This window comes from Lemur catta, chromosome 3, assembly GCF_020740605.2.
Source record: "Lemur catta isolate mLemCat1 chromosome 3, mLemCat1.pri, whole genome shotgun sequence".
In the NCBI taxonomy this organism is placed as follows: domain Eukaryota; kingdom Metazoa; phylum Chordata; class Mammalia; order Primates; family Lemuridae; genus Lemur; species Lemur catta.
This window is the reverse complement of record NC_059130.1, coordinates 74,228,377-74,245,003: the sequence shown is the minus strand read 5'-3', so window position 1 is coordinate 74,245,003 and position 16,627 is coordinate 74,228,377. Positions and strand designations below refer to the sequence as shown.

The following is a 16,627-nucleotide window of genomic DNA, read 5'->3' as shown; positions in this document are numbered from 1 at the left end:
AGGCAAAAAAGTTTAAAAACTAAAAAATAAACGTCTCCACCTCAACCTCCGTATACAAAATTAATTTAAAATGGATCATGGACATCACCTAAATGTACATCAGGGAAGGATACCAATTGGATATCAGACTGGGATGGGGGGTGGGGGGAGGGGGTGGGTGTATGCCTACATGATGAGTGCGTTGCACACCCTCTGGGGAATGGTCATGCTTGAAGGTGCAGACCCGGGGAGGTGGGGGGGGAGGGGATGGAGGTATGACTACATGATGAGTGCCAGGCACACTGTCTGGAGAATGAGAACGGATGCGCTTGGGACTCTGACTCGGGGGGATGGGGGGACATGGACAACGTATATGACCTGAACTTATGTACCCCCATGATAAGCTGAAATAAAAAAAAATAAAAAAAAATAAAAAAAAAAATAAAATGGATCATGGACTTAAATGTAGAGTTGAAGTTCAGCCCCCCTCCTAGTCCTACAGAAGTCTTCCCAGCATAAGTAGGCACAGACTCACACTGCCTTATTGCAGTGTAAGCTCAGCTCCCAAGTGGGCCACAGTGATGGGGTGGAGGGAGGAGGCAAAGTACCCACTAGCTCCACCTTGCACAATCTCATTAATTCCCACTGATGCTACTGACATAACCCTGGAAGGGGATTCAGAGCATTAGCTCCCTGCTCAGCCCCGCTAACACCACCCTGCCAGTAGGAAAGGGGTGGAAGGAATCTGGAATAGAGTATTAGCTCTGTTGGGATGCAGAAAATGATTCCCCAAAATATGATACTTGGGAATGTTGAGTGCTTTTGAAAATTGAAAAGCCTCAGAAATAATCCCTAGAATCAGGGTCCCTCTAACCTTGTCTTATTTCTCTCCCCTCCTCAAGTGCAGAGGGGAAACTTACTGACCAAGGAAACTTCTTACCAAAAGAAACACAGTTGTTTCTGTTTCCTCATTATCTATTGTACACAAGATGACTGAAGAAGGCAACCACATCTGAGTGGACTTTTCTGCAAGATAATGCTGACTCTTGGGCTCATTCAAATTCCAAATAAATCATTTACAAGATGATTTCTGTCTCCATGGTCCATTCATTCTCTCTAATAATCATTTACTGTCCCTCAAAATAATTGTCTACATTCCCCATCTCCTTCCTCCCCTATGAAAAAGGGTATGTAAGCTTCTGTACCCCATTGGTAGGTTGTGAGAATCACTCTGTGCACATTAATAAATCTGTATGCTTTTTCTCCTCTTAATCTGCCATTTGGCAATTGATTTTCAGGAACCCTTCAGAGGGCAAAGTGGAAGTTTTTCCGTGGACTTGTAAAAGTTGTCAGAATTAAAATGCTAAGAAAACTCTGACAGATAGAGCCAGGAAAGGCCATGAAGAGAGGGTTCTCATGCTTGTATACCTGATAACAAAAAAGACTCTACCAAAACCACAACTGTCACCTTACACAAAAAATATTTCTTCAAGGACATCTGCTCAGTAACTTGCCTATCCAGCCTCAGACAGGTGTCACCCTTGTTACTGATCCTTGTAGCCAAGGATAATTATTTCAAAACAATCATGTAATCCTCATTTTTTTTCTTTGAAAATCTCTGCCTTTCTTTACTTTCCTGAATACACAGATAGTTTACTAGGGCATGTGTATTCCCATTGCAATGGTCTATCCTCAGATAAACTCTTTTTCTTTCAGAGAGCCACGCTCTGTTATTTAGGTTGATACATATGGTGCCAGAAGTGGGATCTGAATAACAGCCAGTATCCGAAGGCATCAGTGATTCTTGGAACTGGTGTGTTTTACTCACTTGGGCCCTCTGAGCTCTCTGCTTGCACAGCTCACCTTTCTGCCTTGGTGAATCTTCTGTCGGGTTGAGCCTCCCTCCTTTTGGTAAAGACTTTTTTACTCTATTTGGGATCTGGTTTGGATAAGACCGCCTTAATAAGGAACCATATCCCTTCTGGGATAATAAAAGATTTTTTGCCTTTTCTGGTAAGTCCTTTCTGGTATAAAGACAATTGTCTTTCTGGATTAAGCACTTTTGGTTTCTACAGAATTGTCTGTGAGACATGTCATCTCTGGTTTGTATACCCAAATATTTCATTTGATCTACACCTCTAGGTTAAAGTTTTTGTGAACACTCTTATGGTAGTTTCTTTTGATTTGGTGTGACTCTTCCCTTGTTTCTGAAAATATTCCGAGAGCAAAAATAAACATTCTAGATGGTGGGTACAGGAAGGGTAATTAAAAGCCACTAAGATGGTTGCCACCATCTAACACGAATCTAAACTTGGGACATTCCTGGACAGTATTTATAGAATTTTCTTTACTCTTGAGATATTAATAAGAAATGGAATCAGGTTCTCAAACATTAAGTCAAACTATCTTTTCTGGGACTCTAGCTGGCTACATATTATGGCCCATTCCCGTGCTCATTTTAAACTAATGGGCAAATTACATCAAGAAAAATGTAGAGTTCCATGGTCATTATTCGAAAAACCTTCAACTATAGAGTTAACATGTAGAGTCTCCCAAGTTCTCTATTTTTTTCTGCCTACTTTGAATCTACTGACTTTTCTACTGTTGAAATAAAACTCTCACTGCTTACGGCATTCCAGACAAGATTTTTTAAAAAAGCAGTCTTAAAGGGCTTTCAACCTAATGGCTTTACAAATTACAACAGCTCCATAGTAACTAACAACCTAGACACCTTTTAGAAATATAAATTTTATTTTGCCTAAGAATTATATATGGTGATGAAACACTTAATTGAAAAATTAATCTAGAAGAAAAATAATTCTATTAATGTTTATAGAAAGTTAGGCTCTCAGATCAAACAGGTCAAAATCTTGAGCTCAGAGCGACAATATAAGGTCTCTGTCCAGTAAAAAGTTGTGCTTTTTCTGCCATGCAGAGGTAGAAAACAAACAAACAAACAAAAACCTTGGAAAAAAACTGGTAAAAATTCTTCCTTGCCTGCGTTTGCTAAACAAGTAAATCAGACCGGCAAACAAAAGACAGAATTGTTACTATTCAAGATGACTTAGAGATTTTGTTTTTCTTATAATTAAGCCAATCCTAGCTGAAATGTACACAATTGGAAATTTAACCCTAAACTTATTTGAAACTGAATAAAAGAAGGGAAAAAAAAGGGTGAAAGAGGTTTTATAAAATCAAACTACCATGGAAACTGCTTTACCCAAAATTTTGGTCGACAGCCTTTATTAGATTACCTATTAGGGCAAATAAAATTTAGCCATGTGGACAGGTCCCAATTTTGTCAGAAATATAATTTGGATCCAACTGAGTTTGTATTACTATCTCATGTCTAAAATTCTAAAATGAAAACTATAATATCTTTGTGTGTATGTGGTTAGATGTGTTTACACATATGTACATGTATTACATGTACATTGTATCTACATGGCATAATTTGGCATGGTTGGCCAGAAATCTCTTAAAGATAAATGGACACTCATATAAAATATAAAATGTAAAATATATAGTAATTGACCCAAATGCTTTTTAGTTCATATGACTTATTAATAAATCTTTAATAAATTGTTTTTAAAATTATTGATAATATAAAAATAGAATGTCTTCAACATTGTCATCATACACTTTTTTTTGTTTTTTGAGACAGTGTCTCATTCTCTTGCCCGGGCTAGAGTGCCGTGGTGTCAGCCTAGCTCACAGCAACCTCAAACTCCTGGGCTCAAGTAATCCTCCTGCCTCAGCCTCCCAAGGACCTGGGACTACAGGCATGTGCCACCATGCCCGGCTAATTTTTTCTATATATTTTTAGTTGTCCAGGTATTTTATTTCTATTTTTAGTAGAGACGGGGTCTTGCTCTTGCTCAGGCTGGTCTCACACTCCTGACCTCGAGTGATCCTCCCGCCTCGGCCTCCCAGAGTGCTAGGATTACAGGCGTGAGCCACTGCACCCAGACCATCATACACTTTTGCCTGGGTTTACTGGTGAGTTTTATAATTTGTCTCTGCTGGATATTTTAAGGTGTCAGGGTTTGATATGGAGTTTATGAAACTATAAACCCAGCCTGAAACAAAATAATCCTTATGTAATGTTGTTTTCTTTTGAGAAGGAAAGATGAGTCTATTAATTTGGCGACAAATGAGGAGGTTGGCAAACTCCTGTCACAAAGTACCAACGTCCTGCCTCTGAGCAGAAGTACAGAGCTTTTAAAGGTTCTGGTTAATCCCATAATACCATTTGTGGCTAAATCAATCTCATGGCCTCTGCCCAGACTCAGCCCATCTTCAGCTAAGACAATTTTGTGACCTCCACCTAGGCAAAGGACACTCTTTTGCTCCCCCCAACCACTGGCCTGAGGCAGGGATGTAGGTTTTAGTTCTTACAATGGGTGATGGGTTTTGAAGAGGCAGAAAACATTTTTACCTTTTTTCAGGCCATTCTCTCTGTTACATATTCCCCACTGTCAATTTTACCCTTCCATATCTATGGGAGGAGGGGCGATATAATCATTGAGCTACTTCTTGCTGAATTGGGACAATATTTTAGACAGAAGATACAGATTATCAGATGAAAAAGGGCATAATTACAACTGTGAGGATTGACAAGGTGAAATGCACTGGTACAGCACAGACAACTGAAAATCTTAATTCCTATGTTTTCACTAAAATATAAGGTAACTGAGTTAAAAATTCTAGTTAATATATAATTCTGTATATAAAGTATGACCAAAGATTTTTTTTTTTTTTTTTTTTTTTTTTTTTTTGAGACAGAGTCTTGCTCGGTTGCCCAGGCTAGAGTGAGTGCCGTGGCATCAGCCTAGCTCACAGCAACCTCAAACTCCTGGGCTTAAGTGATCTTACTGCCTCAGGCTCCTGAGTAGCTGGGACTACAGGCATGCGCCACCATGCCCAGCTAATTTTTTCTGTATATATTTTTAGTTGGCCAGATAATTTCTTTCTATTTTTAGTAGAGATGGGGTCTTACTCTTGCTCAGGTTGGTCTCGAACTCCTGACCTTGAGCGATCCACCCACCTCGGCCTCTCAGAGGGCTAGGATTATAGGCGTGAGCCACCGCACCTGGCCAAAGATGTGTTTTTAATAAGAAAAAATTATAGGAAAGGCATAAACATGTGTTCTTTATTTAGAAAAAATAATTTTGTTTAATTTGGAGGTTATTTAAAAATTGTATACAAATACAAACTTAAAAAAGAAATAAGAACAAAAGGAAGCAGTAAGTAGGAGAGAGAGATGTGAAGAAAGTTATGTATATGAAAATGTATTTTTGGTAATGAAGGTTTTTTTAAAAAAGATTAATTTTGTATGAGAATGAATCTTGTGTGGTAAATTTTTGTTCTAAAGTAAGATGATTATTTAAGGAAGAGAAAGTATAGGACAAAGCAGAAAATCCAAGCATGTTGTAAATGGTCTATGTACGTCATAATAAGGTTAATGAAAAGGAACTTTATAAAAGGAATTTGCGTGTGATTAAGTTGACTATAATTTAAAAATTATTCATTTATGAGTCTTTCTAAAGATTGAGCTTTTTTTCTCAAGACAGCACCGATAAAAATTGAGCTTCGATATTAAAAATATGCTAATACAAAATAATGAGAACTGACACAAGTTTGCCTTAGAGAATACTAGACTAGACCTTCTATTATGTTAAAGGAAGATTTAAGAGTATTCATTGATGTTTATAATTTTAATATTTATGAAGGCCATTATACTGGCCTGGATATGTGCTGAAAGCCTAACTTTTAATTTTTTTGGTTTTTTAAGCAAAGAAATATTTTATTTATTTATTTATTTTTATTTTTATTTTTTTTTTGAGACAGAGTCTCACTTTGTTGCCCGGGCTAGAGTGAGTGCCGTGGCATCAGCCTAGCTCACAGCAACCTCAAACTCCTGGGCTTAAGGGATCCTACTGCCTCAGCCTCCCGAGTAGCTGGGACTACAGGCATGCGTCACCATGCCCAGCTAATTTTTTCTATACATACTTTTAGTTGTCCAGATAATTTATTTCTATTTTTTTTTTAGTAGAGATGGGGTCTCGCTCAGGCTGGTCTCGAACTCCTGACCTCGAGCTATCCACCAGCCTTGGCCTCCCAGAGTGCTAGGATTACAGGCATGAGCCACCGCGCCCGGCCAAGAAATATTTTAAATAAATCCTATTTCAACACATGAGAAGGTAAAAATACACTAATACAAAACTAAAAAATAAGGTTCTCTATATTAGAATAAGATTTTCTTAAAGTATCGATTTGTTCATAGTGAGATTGCAAGAGATTTTGATTTTTAATTCTGAAATCTATTTCTTTTTGAAACTTCTCAGACATATCTCAAAAGTTCAACTTTTGCTATACCTTGCTGTATGTGATTTGAAGGTCATACATCATTGCCATATGTTCTTTCTTCCTTTAAAAAGGAATATCTTTTGGCTTGGTTAGGGAAATAACTTTATATTCTTCCACCTTTTCATCAACTCCTGTAACTTTTTTTTTTTCCAGTTCTAACTCTGCTGTTATGGGCTGATGCTGAAATGTTTATCTTGAAGGCATAGAAAGGCAGTTTTCCTCCAGTATAACGTGATTCTGCACTCTTGGCTGTTCTTAATATATCTGAATTGTTCCACATAACCAGAGACATTCCCATGCTGTTGCAAAGAGCCATGGAACCTCTGCTCAAGATACTAGTTTTCTTGTTTAAATTCTTCTATAATATAGTGTACACTAATAACCCTGGACACCCTCTTCCTGTGTCTGATTAAATTCAATACCTTTTTCATCAGGTTTGACTTCCAGGTTATCTAAATGGGCTTCCCATAAGTAGAAGCAATCACACTGAAGGACTCTTTTCTTTACCTTTTTGGTAAGTGACCTAAAAAAACAAAGCAAAGATTTTACATTTTATCAAGGTTATTCTTGCATTATCTTTATTAAGTTTTGGATTACTTAGGATAACTGAGATTTAAGAGGGTTAAGGTTTTTATATACATGTAATTTTGTATGTATTATTTTTGAAGTCCTTTGATTATCATTCTGGTTAAATGAACAACTATTATTTAACAATGACTTGTAATTGTATTTTGATCAAGTGTTTGGAACATTTTGAGATCTTTCCCCAGGTTTCCCCCAGGATCAAAATCCTAAATTCTTTTTGGCCTAAAATTAACTTTGAGATTTTCCAGTTGGGTCCCTAGAAAGCATCAAAGAATGCATCTCTCATGTTGCAGAGATAAGAAATGATTAGACTTATTTGGTAAATTGTATCAGAGGCATTGTCAAATGCTAAGTGATACAAGATCTTCTTTCAGTTACATTTTTGGGTATGTTATTGATATAAATGTTCCAAAAATTATATAAATTCATAAAAATCTAATAATGCTATCAGTAATAATTTTGATTATGTTAAATCTTCCCTAAAGTTATACTTGTATAGATATGTAATTAATGTGAATATTGTAAAGATTACATGAAATTTATAAAAGTCAGATGTCCTAATGTGACATGGTCAGTCATGATTCTGGTTATCTTAAAATGCTATATGTAATAAAAATAACAAAATTTCCTTGTCAATTGGGAATTTTCATCAGATTTTAACCATGACTATTCTAAGTGTTTGTCATCTTAAGTTCTTATCTTGAATTCTCTCAAAAAATAATTGCTTTTCATGGAAAAGACTAACAAATAATCTTGAACACAGATTTCTGATGACTTTAAGATCAATGGACTAGACAAAAACTTCCAGAACTCTAATAAGGAAGCTGATAAGTTCATACAACTGCTAATCAAAATTAAGCAAAACAAAAAATTAATTATATGAAATTAAGTGATCAATAATGTTTTTATGACTTTTATTTAAAACATTTTTTTATTTAAAACATTGTTGGTTCTTAAATATTTTGTTTTCCAGATTTAAGAAAAATTTTTCTCATAAGCTATCTATAGTTTAAAACAATTTGGTAAAGTATATTTTGTGATCAAAGATAGAAGCATTTGCTTTTTCTCCCTACTTGATTCCTCCAAAATTTGGAAACTTTGTGGGCATTCTTATTTTTATTTATACAAATTCAGTAAGAATCTACTGTCTCTTCATAAGCAGAATACAACTGGAAATAATGGTTATATCACCAAGACCTTGACTGGAATGTTATATTTAAGAATGTATATAAAATGCTTGACTTCAAAAGTTTCCAGCCTCATAATGAGTGAACAAAAATTATCAGTTCCTGACAGGTCCAAGAACCTTAAAACTGTCAATAAAATCTAAACTCTGCCTGGGTTTGGCTTCCTAGCATCAAGAGGTTTTTGAATCTGAGATTCCTATATGATCAATATATAATAAAAAAAATTATGTTTCTAAAGGAAGAAACTCTAACACACCTGCTATTAAATTGTAGCTCTGTGCATTGTTTTCAAGTTCTTATGATCTACCCTTAGACTGGACTAGATCCTAAATTCTAATTTCCTCCAATATTTGACTACGACTCTCCAACTCACAACAAAAACAGCTCTATTTCTAAAGTCCTATAAGCTAAAACTAGATGAATTTTAAGGAACTTTGTGCTTGATGTATGGACCACATAAAAAGTTTACCAAACTGCCTGATGTTATGACCACAGATATTCAAACTACAAATCAGGAGCAGTTCGTGCCACAGACAACTCTTCTCGAGATGTCAGAACAAGACTCTATATCATAATGCGACTTTTACCCACCTTAAGGCTACCTTTTTCACCAGGATAATGGTGTAACTGAAATTTCACAATCAATAGCTTCTGAAGGTAACTTAACAAACGTAACCTAAAAAATCCTTTAGTATCCATTGGTTAAAAAAGAAAATATCTGTGCTATTGCTAATACTACATGCCGTACCTGGATAAGTTCCTCAGGGAAAGCTGAGACCCATATACACCATACACCCATATACCCATACCAAAACAAGAAAACAGAACCCATGGTTACAACAGGTCTTACCTAACTCTGTGTTATCATTTAATTTATTTAATTGGTTGTCTTTAAGCCTAGGTTCATGGCTCAAAACCATTGTGTGAATTGGAATTGTCTTATTACTATTAATTTTGCTTTGTAATTTAGTATCTATTAGTTGTTACATTTTTGCAAAAGTATAACTCCTACCAAAATAACACTGGCCTAGTACTTTGAGATGACAGCAAAGGACTACAGAACAGACAAAATTGAACTTAATGATAGACTCCACGTAGACTTAGCCTGAGAGTCACTTCTTTCAAACCTCCTTTGTTGCTCAGTTGTCACTAACAGGGTTTTAACACTGACTCCTAGTCACCAATCACTCCCTCCAACATGGGATGCGACCAGCAACCAGGACAGGTCCATCTCAGCATCAAGGGACATCAAAATCTAACTATAGAAAGATTGGTCAGTGATGTTTTTGGAGAAAGATCTTGATCAAAAGGGGAAAGTGTGAAAGTTGTCAGAATAAAAATGGAGTCACTAATGTTAAAACCCTGACAAATAGAGTCAGGGAAGGCCATGAAGAGAGCGTTCTCACCCTTGTAAGTCTGATAATGAAAAAGACTACACAAGCCAAACATTGCACAAAGGCCACTGCAACCTTACCTGAAAGATACTTCTGCAGAGACATCTGCCCAGCAACTGGCTTTACAACCTCGGACTTGTATCACTGTTGTTATTCATCTTTATAACCAAGGATAATTATTTCAAAATAATTATCCTTTTTTTCTCCTTAAAAAACCTTTGTCTTCCTTTACCACCCTGAATATGTATTAGTTTACTATGGTATGCATATTCCCATTGTGCTTCTGACCCCTGTGATAATGTCCCCTTTTAGGTTAAAAGCTTCTGCTTAGCTCTGTACTGTAGGCCAGCTAATTATAGGAAGAATTTAGGTTGTAGTTCAAATCTAAAAGAAAAATAATTGTCCCTTTCCCAAAACTACCTTCTGGGGAGATTAAAAAAAAAGAGAGAGAATACATGCATAAGTAATACTATGATAAAGATTTATAGGAACATCATGACCTGACCTATTCATCCAAAGTTAACTAAGAGCAAAGAAGTTTTACAACTAACTTCCTCAGACCCTTGCTGACACCCAGATGTCTGCAATCCTCAGTTACCTCTTACAACCCCCCTTCATCCTTCTGGTAAGATGAAAAGGAGTCTAAAGTTCATACTAACTTAAAATATGTAAGACATCAGTCTGCCATTTTCCCGGTTTGCTAGCTCTCTGAATGAAAGTCACTTTCCTTGCCCCAACACCTTTTCTCTCTACTTATTGGCTGTCCTGCAGCGACTGGTACAACTTGGACTCCGTTACAGCATTTCTTCACTCAAAAAAATTATGTTCAAATAAAATTAATCTTTTTAAAAATCTCACTCATGGAGGATCTCCCTCCCCTTACCTTCCATCCTCCTCCCCATTCCCTATATCCAATATTTCTTGAGGAAAGACTTTTGAGACAATTAAAAGGCTGAGCTTTGCTTTTTGCCTGCTTCCTTTTGAGACAGCAACACAGTGAGTATCATCTTCAAAGGTGCCTGCAGTTCTTTTGGATGTCAGTCCAGGAAAGGTTATGGATATACAACAGTTCTGCAGTGCAGGGACCCCCTTGGACAGCCCCCTTCACCACTAGCTAATTTCAAGAGAGCAAGAATGTCCAGATGTGGAGTTCTTATTAGAAACATTTAACAGATGTGGCTTAAATTTTAATGTAATGGGCAATTTTGTTGTTATTGTCTGGTAAGAAAAATTCTTAACAGCCGATTGCATGCAGGAAAAGCTTTATTAAGTCAAAAACTGTTATACTATTAAAACTACTATGTGGAATACCCAAACATTTTCAAATAACACAGGAAACAACAACACATCTTTGGTGAGAGACTTCTATTTTCACATTTTTCTCTGCTCCCACCCCCAGTGATCATGTATAGAATATTTTTGTTTGTCTCTTTAGTGTATCTGTCTCACAGCAATTTTTCAAAGTGTTGTGAAAACACATTTCTTAACTAATAAATACACAATGAAAAGACATGATTAAACACTTACAGGAGTTGAAATGTTTAAAAATAATAGATAATAGGGTTACCCAAAGGGCTGTGGCATTTTCCAATTCATTTTTGTGTTTTATTCTTTCCAAAACATTTTCCCTTATCAAAGTTACTATTAAAGATCTTATTTTAAATGCATCGTGGTACTTTTTTGTTCTCAAATGCCAATGTTTTAACAATCTGAATTCTCTTGCCTGAGAAAAGTAAGTTACTAACTCACAAGGCACATTTATGTTCATCTAGTTGTTACTGTCTAAACCACTGCGTGCGTACACACACAAATACGGTCACGTGCAGGTAACACAGACCAGCCCACATTTTCTATGCACTATAGGGTAGGCAGATCGAGCTCCTTAGGCCCAAGGCTCACATGAAGCTACATTTGTCAAGCAGCTTCTCGGTCGTCTTAGGCATCTGAGATTTCTTCCGGGGACCCTGGAGGCAAGCACTGAGCTTCTTATGGGTCAGCAGCGTGTGGAACAGCTCCTGCACATTCACATCCGTCTTGGCCGAGATCTCCATGAAAGCGCAATTCCACTCCAACGCACAGGTGGCGCCATCACTCAGAGCCACCTCCCGGCAGTTTTCATCACTCTTATTGCCCACCAGCAGGATGGGGAACTTATGCAAGTCATCACCTTTGATCTTACATATCAGGTCATAAAAGGGCTTCAGCTCCTCCAGGGTTTCCTTCTTGGTGACTGAGTAGAGCAGGATGAAGGCGTTGCCTTCGGTCACTGCAAGACGCTGCAGAGGAGGGTAGGGGTGGCCGCCTGCGCTGTCGGCTACGTGCAGGGCAGTCACGCCATGGTCACAGCCCAACAACTTGCAGTAATTATTTTCAATGGTTGGCAGGTATGGATTGCGAAAGGTGTCGTGTGCCCATCTCTGCACCAGGGCGCTCTTACCCACGCCAGCGGAGCCAGCTATCACTACGCGGTAACCCCCGCTTCTCTGGAGGGGCAAGGGGGTGTGTATGATAAACACAGGGGGCCGGAGCCCCAGCCTCTGCAGCAGTGATTCCTTGGGCCCAAAGCTGGAGCTGCCCATCGTTGGGAACCGGAAGGGAGGAGGGGAGCCGCGCGCGCGCGAGTTCTCTGGCACTTAGCTGGCGCCAGGAGGAGCCTAGGAAGGAAGAGAGAGAGATGGGAGTTTTAACCTGAAATGCTGTAAAAGCGTCTCCCGGTCCAGCTGTTCCGCTGGGACTCTGGGGAGGGTGTGCCGTGTGACAAACGGGATGCGATTTCTTTTGAGACAGAGTCTCGCTCTGTTGCCGGGATAGAGAAATGAAAAATTCCTTCAGACAAAAAAACCTCTGGGGCTCATGTGACCGCTAAACTGCTGTCACTCTTGCTTCTGTAAACCGCTTGTAGCAGCTTCCTCCTATGACCAGACCGCACAGAAAGAATTTCTATAGAAACCCTGTACCGGGAATTAAGGTTGTTCAAAACCCTGCCCTTGCTAACCACATTGTAACCGTGCCCTACACCCTCCCTAAGAGAAAAAAAAAAAAAACAAAAAAATATATAAAAAACTGTTACACTTTTTGTTTGGGGCTCAGAATTTGGTGGCGAGGCCCCTCCAAGCCCGCCGGCGTAATAAACCTGCTTTTCTGTACCCTTTAAGTGCCACTCGGTTTGTTCTCGGTCAACTCTGATGTAACAGCCGGGCTAGAGTGCCGTGGCGCCAGCCTAGCTCACAGCAACCTCAAACTCCTGGGCTCAAGGGATCCTCCTGCCTCAGCCTTCCCAATAGCTGGGACTACAGGCATGCGCCACCATGCCCGGCTAATTTTTTCTATATATTTTTAGTTGTCCAGCTCATTTCTTTCTTTCTTTTTTTTTTTTTTTTTAGTAGAGAAGGGGTCTCGCTCTTGCTCAGGCTGGTCTCGAACTCCTGAGCTCAGGCGATCCTCCTGCCTCAGCCTCCCAGAGTGCTAGGATTACAGGCATGAACCACCGCGCGCCTGGTCAAAAAAAAATTTTTTTTTAAATTAGCCAAGCATGATGACACACAACCTATGGTCCCAGCTACCCAGAAGGGTGAGGCAGGAGGATGACTTGAACCAGATTGAGGCTGCAGTGAGATAGAATGAAGCTTCTCCATCAATATGCATTAAAAAAAAAAAATTAGCCCTGGTGTGTGGTGGCTTCAGGAAGAGGCAGGATCCCACCCGCCTTCCCGTCTTTGGCATCCGTTGGCGGCATCTCTAGTAGCCTAGCGCGGGGGCCTCCGGAATGTCTGCCAGGGAAGCTTGGCGCCTCGGCTCACTTGAGAGTGCCAGTTCCCGGTGTCAGTGCATCTCCCACGACCAGCTGCCCTCCATGCCTCGGGCCCCCATTTCCCGGACCGCAAGTGCCTTACAGTTCGTGCCCGCAGTCAGCAGTCGGTGCTGCGTGTCTTAGTGGCTGCACAACGCTTGGCTTGCAGCCAGCCCCACCTCCGTCTCTCCTTCCAGGTACGCGCATCAAGCCGAATGTCGCAGTAAGTGATGAGCCGCGGGAGTCTGGAAGCCTAAGGATTTTCGCCCAGACCCCGCCCCCAGTGCACGCACTCTCCCCGCATAACGCATTCGTTGTCCAATCCAGCGTACTGATAACTCAAAATGTGGTTCATAGACTTTACAAAATCCAGCACAAAGAGAAATCCCTTAAGAAATTTTTTTTTGTGATTGGTTTTGAGGACTGAACTCTGATCTTTCTCCTTTGTTCAAAATTTCTTCCTAAGGAGGCCCCGCCTCCGGACTTCGAGCTGCTCCGGGGGGAACCTGGTGTAAGACCTGAGATCCGGATCTCCGGCTCTTGGTTGATCGTCCCGGTTTATTCTGAGCTGTCGGTTTTCTTCCTAGAAGTTGTTGTTTGAGATCCTCGTTTGATTTGGAAGTACACTCTAAAGGGCTTTCTCCATTGCCTTTTTCCTCTCAAAATTAATTTCAATTTCCTTGTCTGCGCATTTGCGCGAGGGACTCAACTGTCGTGTTTGTAGATAAATGAGAGACTTTCTCAGCTCCGAAGAAGGCGCAGCTTCAAGCAGCCCTGGGTGACCAGGACCCTGATTGGGAGTTGCTGTGGCGATTCCCCGAGTCCCCAGGAGCCCCATAGGGAACCCCTACCAAATTAATTAAAAGAAGGCTCGTCCAGGAAACTCATACAAGAGCCGATCACTTGGCGTTTTGAGCCCTCTCCGAGGTACCAGACACCGGAAGAGAGAAACTGAGCCACGTAAGAGGGTGGGACGGAGAGCCCCACCCACAGTCAGCACACCATAGGTATAGCATTAACATCACCTAAAAGATAGAAAGCCCCCATCTTAACTGAAGTATCGCAGCAGATTCTTATCTTAACTTGAAAGATTCTCCTGTCTGGACCTCCCAGAGCGCTCACGTCTTTATCTTAAATTAAGCATTTCCTTTCTGGTCTTTTAGATAAAGCCTAACTCTCTCAGCCAATTGTCAGCCAAAGAGTCTTCAAACCCACCTATAACCCATAAGCCCCTGCTTCGAAATGTCCCGCCTTTTGGGGCCAAACCAATGTATGCCTCTCATGTATTGATTTATGACTTTACCTGTAATCCCTGTCTGTCTGAAATGTATAAAACCAAACTGTAACCAGCCACAGCGAGTCCACTTGCTCAAGGCTTCTTGGGAGTGGCTCCGGGCCATGGTCCTCAAATTTGGCTCAGAATAAAACCTCTTTCAAATATTTCAGAGTTTGGATTTTTCCATCCACAATTCAAATAAATGAGCACTCATAAAACGTATAGTAATTAACTTAAATTTTTTAGTTTCTGTGACTTAAAGTCTTTGAAAAAACTAATTTGTATATTTTTCTCGTTAGTCTACCTGCTGTCAATTTGGTTTCTAGATCCAGCTGAAAAGTCCACTAAAAACTAAAAGGGTCAGCCTAAAACAAAATGATCTTTAGTTACACAATTCTTTGATATATAAGATTATTATTGATTTACGGCCAAACATATGAAAAATGTTCAATATCGCTAATCATCAGGGAAATGCAAATTAAAACCACAGTGACATACCACCTTACCCCTGTGAGAATGGCATTATTAAGAAGTCAAAAGCCAATAGATGCTGACATGGATGCAGAGAAAAAGTTATGCTTGTACAGGAAAAAAAACCACATGGCCTCCTGCCTTGTTCTCTGGAATCTGGGGCGTGTTGCTCTTGAGCCTCAGATCCGAACCCAGCGCGTCTGACCGCATCACTTCCTTTGTGTTTCTGTGGCATTCTGTCTGTGTTGCTGTGTAGAGTAAATAAACTGTTTATATAAAGGTTAAAAAAATTTTTTTTTTCTGTTCAGAAATTGTCCTCAAGGAGTGCACTCTAAGAGCAAACCCAGGTGGGAAACAAATGCTTTGCAATCATCTCTCCAGAACAATGGTTCTTAACCTTGGCTGCACATTGGAATCACCTGGCAAATTAAAATACTGATGCCTGGGCCTGTCCCTAGGGCATCTGATTTAATGAGCCAGGGCATCAGGGTTTTATATTTTCAAAATGTTTTTAGATTCGCTGAAGGGTTTCATACACCTTTCACCCCCCTTCCCCTAATGTTAACATAACCTTGGTACATTTATCAAAACTAAAAAATTAACATTGGTGCAATGATCCATGATACTGTTAACTAGAGACTTAATTTGGATTTTACCATTTTTTCCACTAATGTCCTTTTGCAGGATCCCATCCAGGATATCAAGTTGCACTTAGAGCTATTGCTTTTTTTTTTTTTTTTTTTTGAGACAGAGTCTTGCTCTGTTGCTTGAGCTAGAGTGAGTGCCGTGGCGTCAGCCTAGTTCACAGCAACCTCAAACTCCTGGGCTTAAGCAATCCTACTGCCTCAGCCTCCCGAGTAGCTGGGACTACAGGCATGCGCCACCATGCCCGGCTAATTTTTTCTATATATATTTTTAGTTGTCCAGATAATTTCTTTCTATTTTTAGTAGAGACCGGGTCTTGCTCAGGCTGGTCTCGAACTCCTGACCTCGAGTGATCCACCCGCCTCGGCCTCCCAGAGGGTTAGGATTACAGGCGTGAGCCACCGCGCCCGGCCAGAGCTATTGCTTTTTTCCCTAACTTTATATTTTTAAATAATGAGATTCATAGGAAATTGCAAAGATAGAGGTCCCATGCACCCTTCATTCCATCTCCCTCAATGGTTATATCTTACATAACTAGAATACAGTATCAGAACCAAAACTTTGACCCCTGTGCAATGCGGGTGTGTAGTTCCTCATCATTTTGTCACATGCACATTTATGTAACTACTGCAGCAATCAATTCAGAACTGTGTTATCACCACTGAGATCTCCCTTGGGCTACCCCTTTAGACCCCTCCCCCCCCCACCATCCCTTACCCCTGGAAACCACTTATCTGATCATCTCCATTATTTTGGCATTTCAAGAATGTTATATAAATGGAATCATACAGTATGTAACCATTTGGGATTGGCTTTTTTTTCACTCAGTGTAATTCTCTGGAGATTCATCCAGGTTGATGCACGTGTCAGCAGATCATTCCCTTTTACTGCTGAGTGGTATTCCATGGTATACTCATCCCGATGAAGGACA

At 39.8% G+C, this 16,627-nt stretch overlaps 2 protein-coding genes across 17 annotated transcripts in view; one reads left to right on the top strand and one right to left on the bottom strand.

The window, feature by feature from the left end:
* The window catches only part of LOC123635533, a 76,475-nt gene extending 75,409 nt beyond the window's left edge, over positions 1-1,066 (top strand). For 10 of the 16 annotated variants that reach the window (XR_006734147.1, XR_006734145.1, XR_006734144.1 and 7 more), the window contains one exon: positions 887-1,066. Coding sequence is in view for 7 of the 16 variants with exons in the window: in XM_045547776.1 (XP_045403732.1) it covers positions 887-972 (86 nt within the window). In the remaining 9 variants the exon portion in view is untranslated. Of the gene's footprint in view, positions 1-881 lie in introns of all 16 variants that reach the window. The other 6 variants (XM_045547780.1, XM_045547775.1, XM_045547781.1 and 3 more) reach the window with 1 other exon arrangement.
* A 9,795-nt stretch (positions 1,067-10,861) lies between these two features.
* DIRAS3 (DIRAS family GTPase 3) lies at positions 10,862-12,130 on the bottom strand. The gene has a single exon (XM_045547774.1). The coding sequence runs from the start codon at positions 12,091-12,093 to the stop codon at positions 11,410-11,412; it is 684 nt and encodes a 227-aa protein (XP_045403730.1). The 5' UTR covers positions 12,094-12,130; the 3' UTR covers positions 10,862-11,409.
* Positions 12,131-16,627: the final 4,497 nt, after the last annotated feature.

Coding starts and splice junctions, on each gene's coding strand:
- DIRAS3 (XM_045547774.1), bottom strand. CDS start 12,093: ATGGGCAGCTCCAGCTTTGGGCCCAAGGAATCACTGCTGCAGAGGCTG.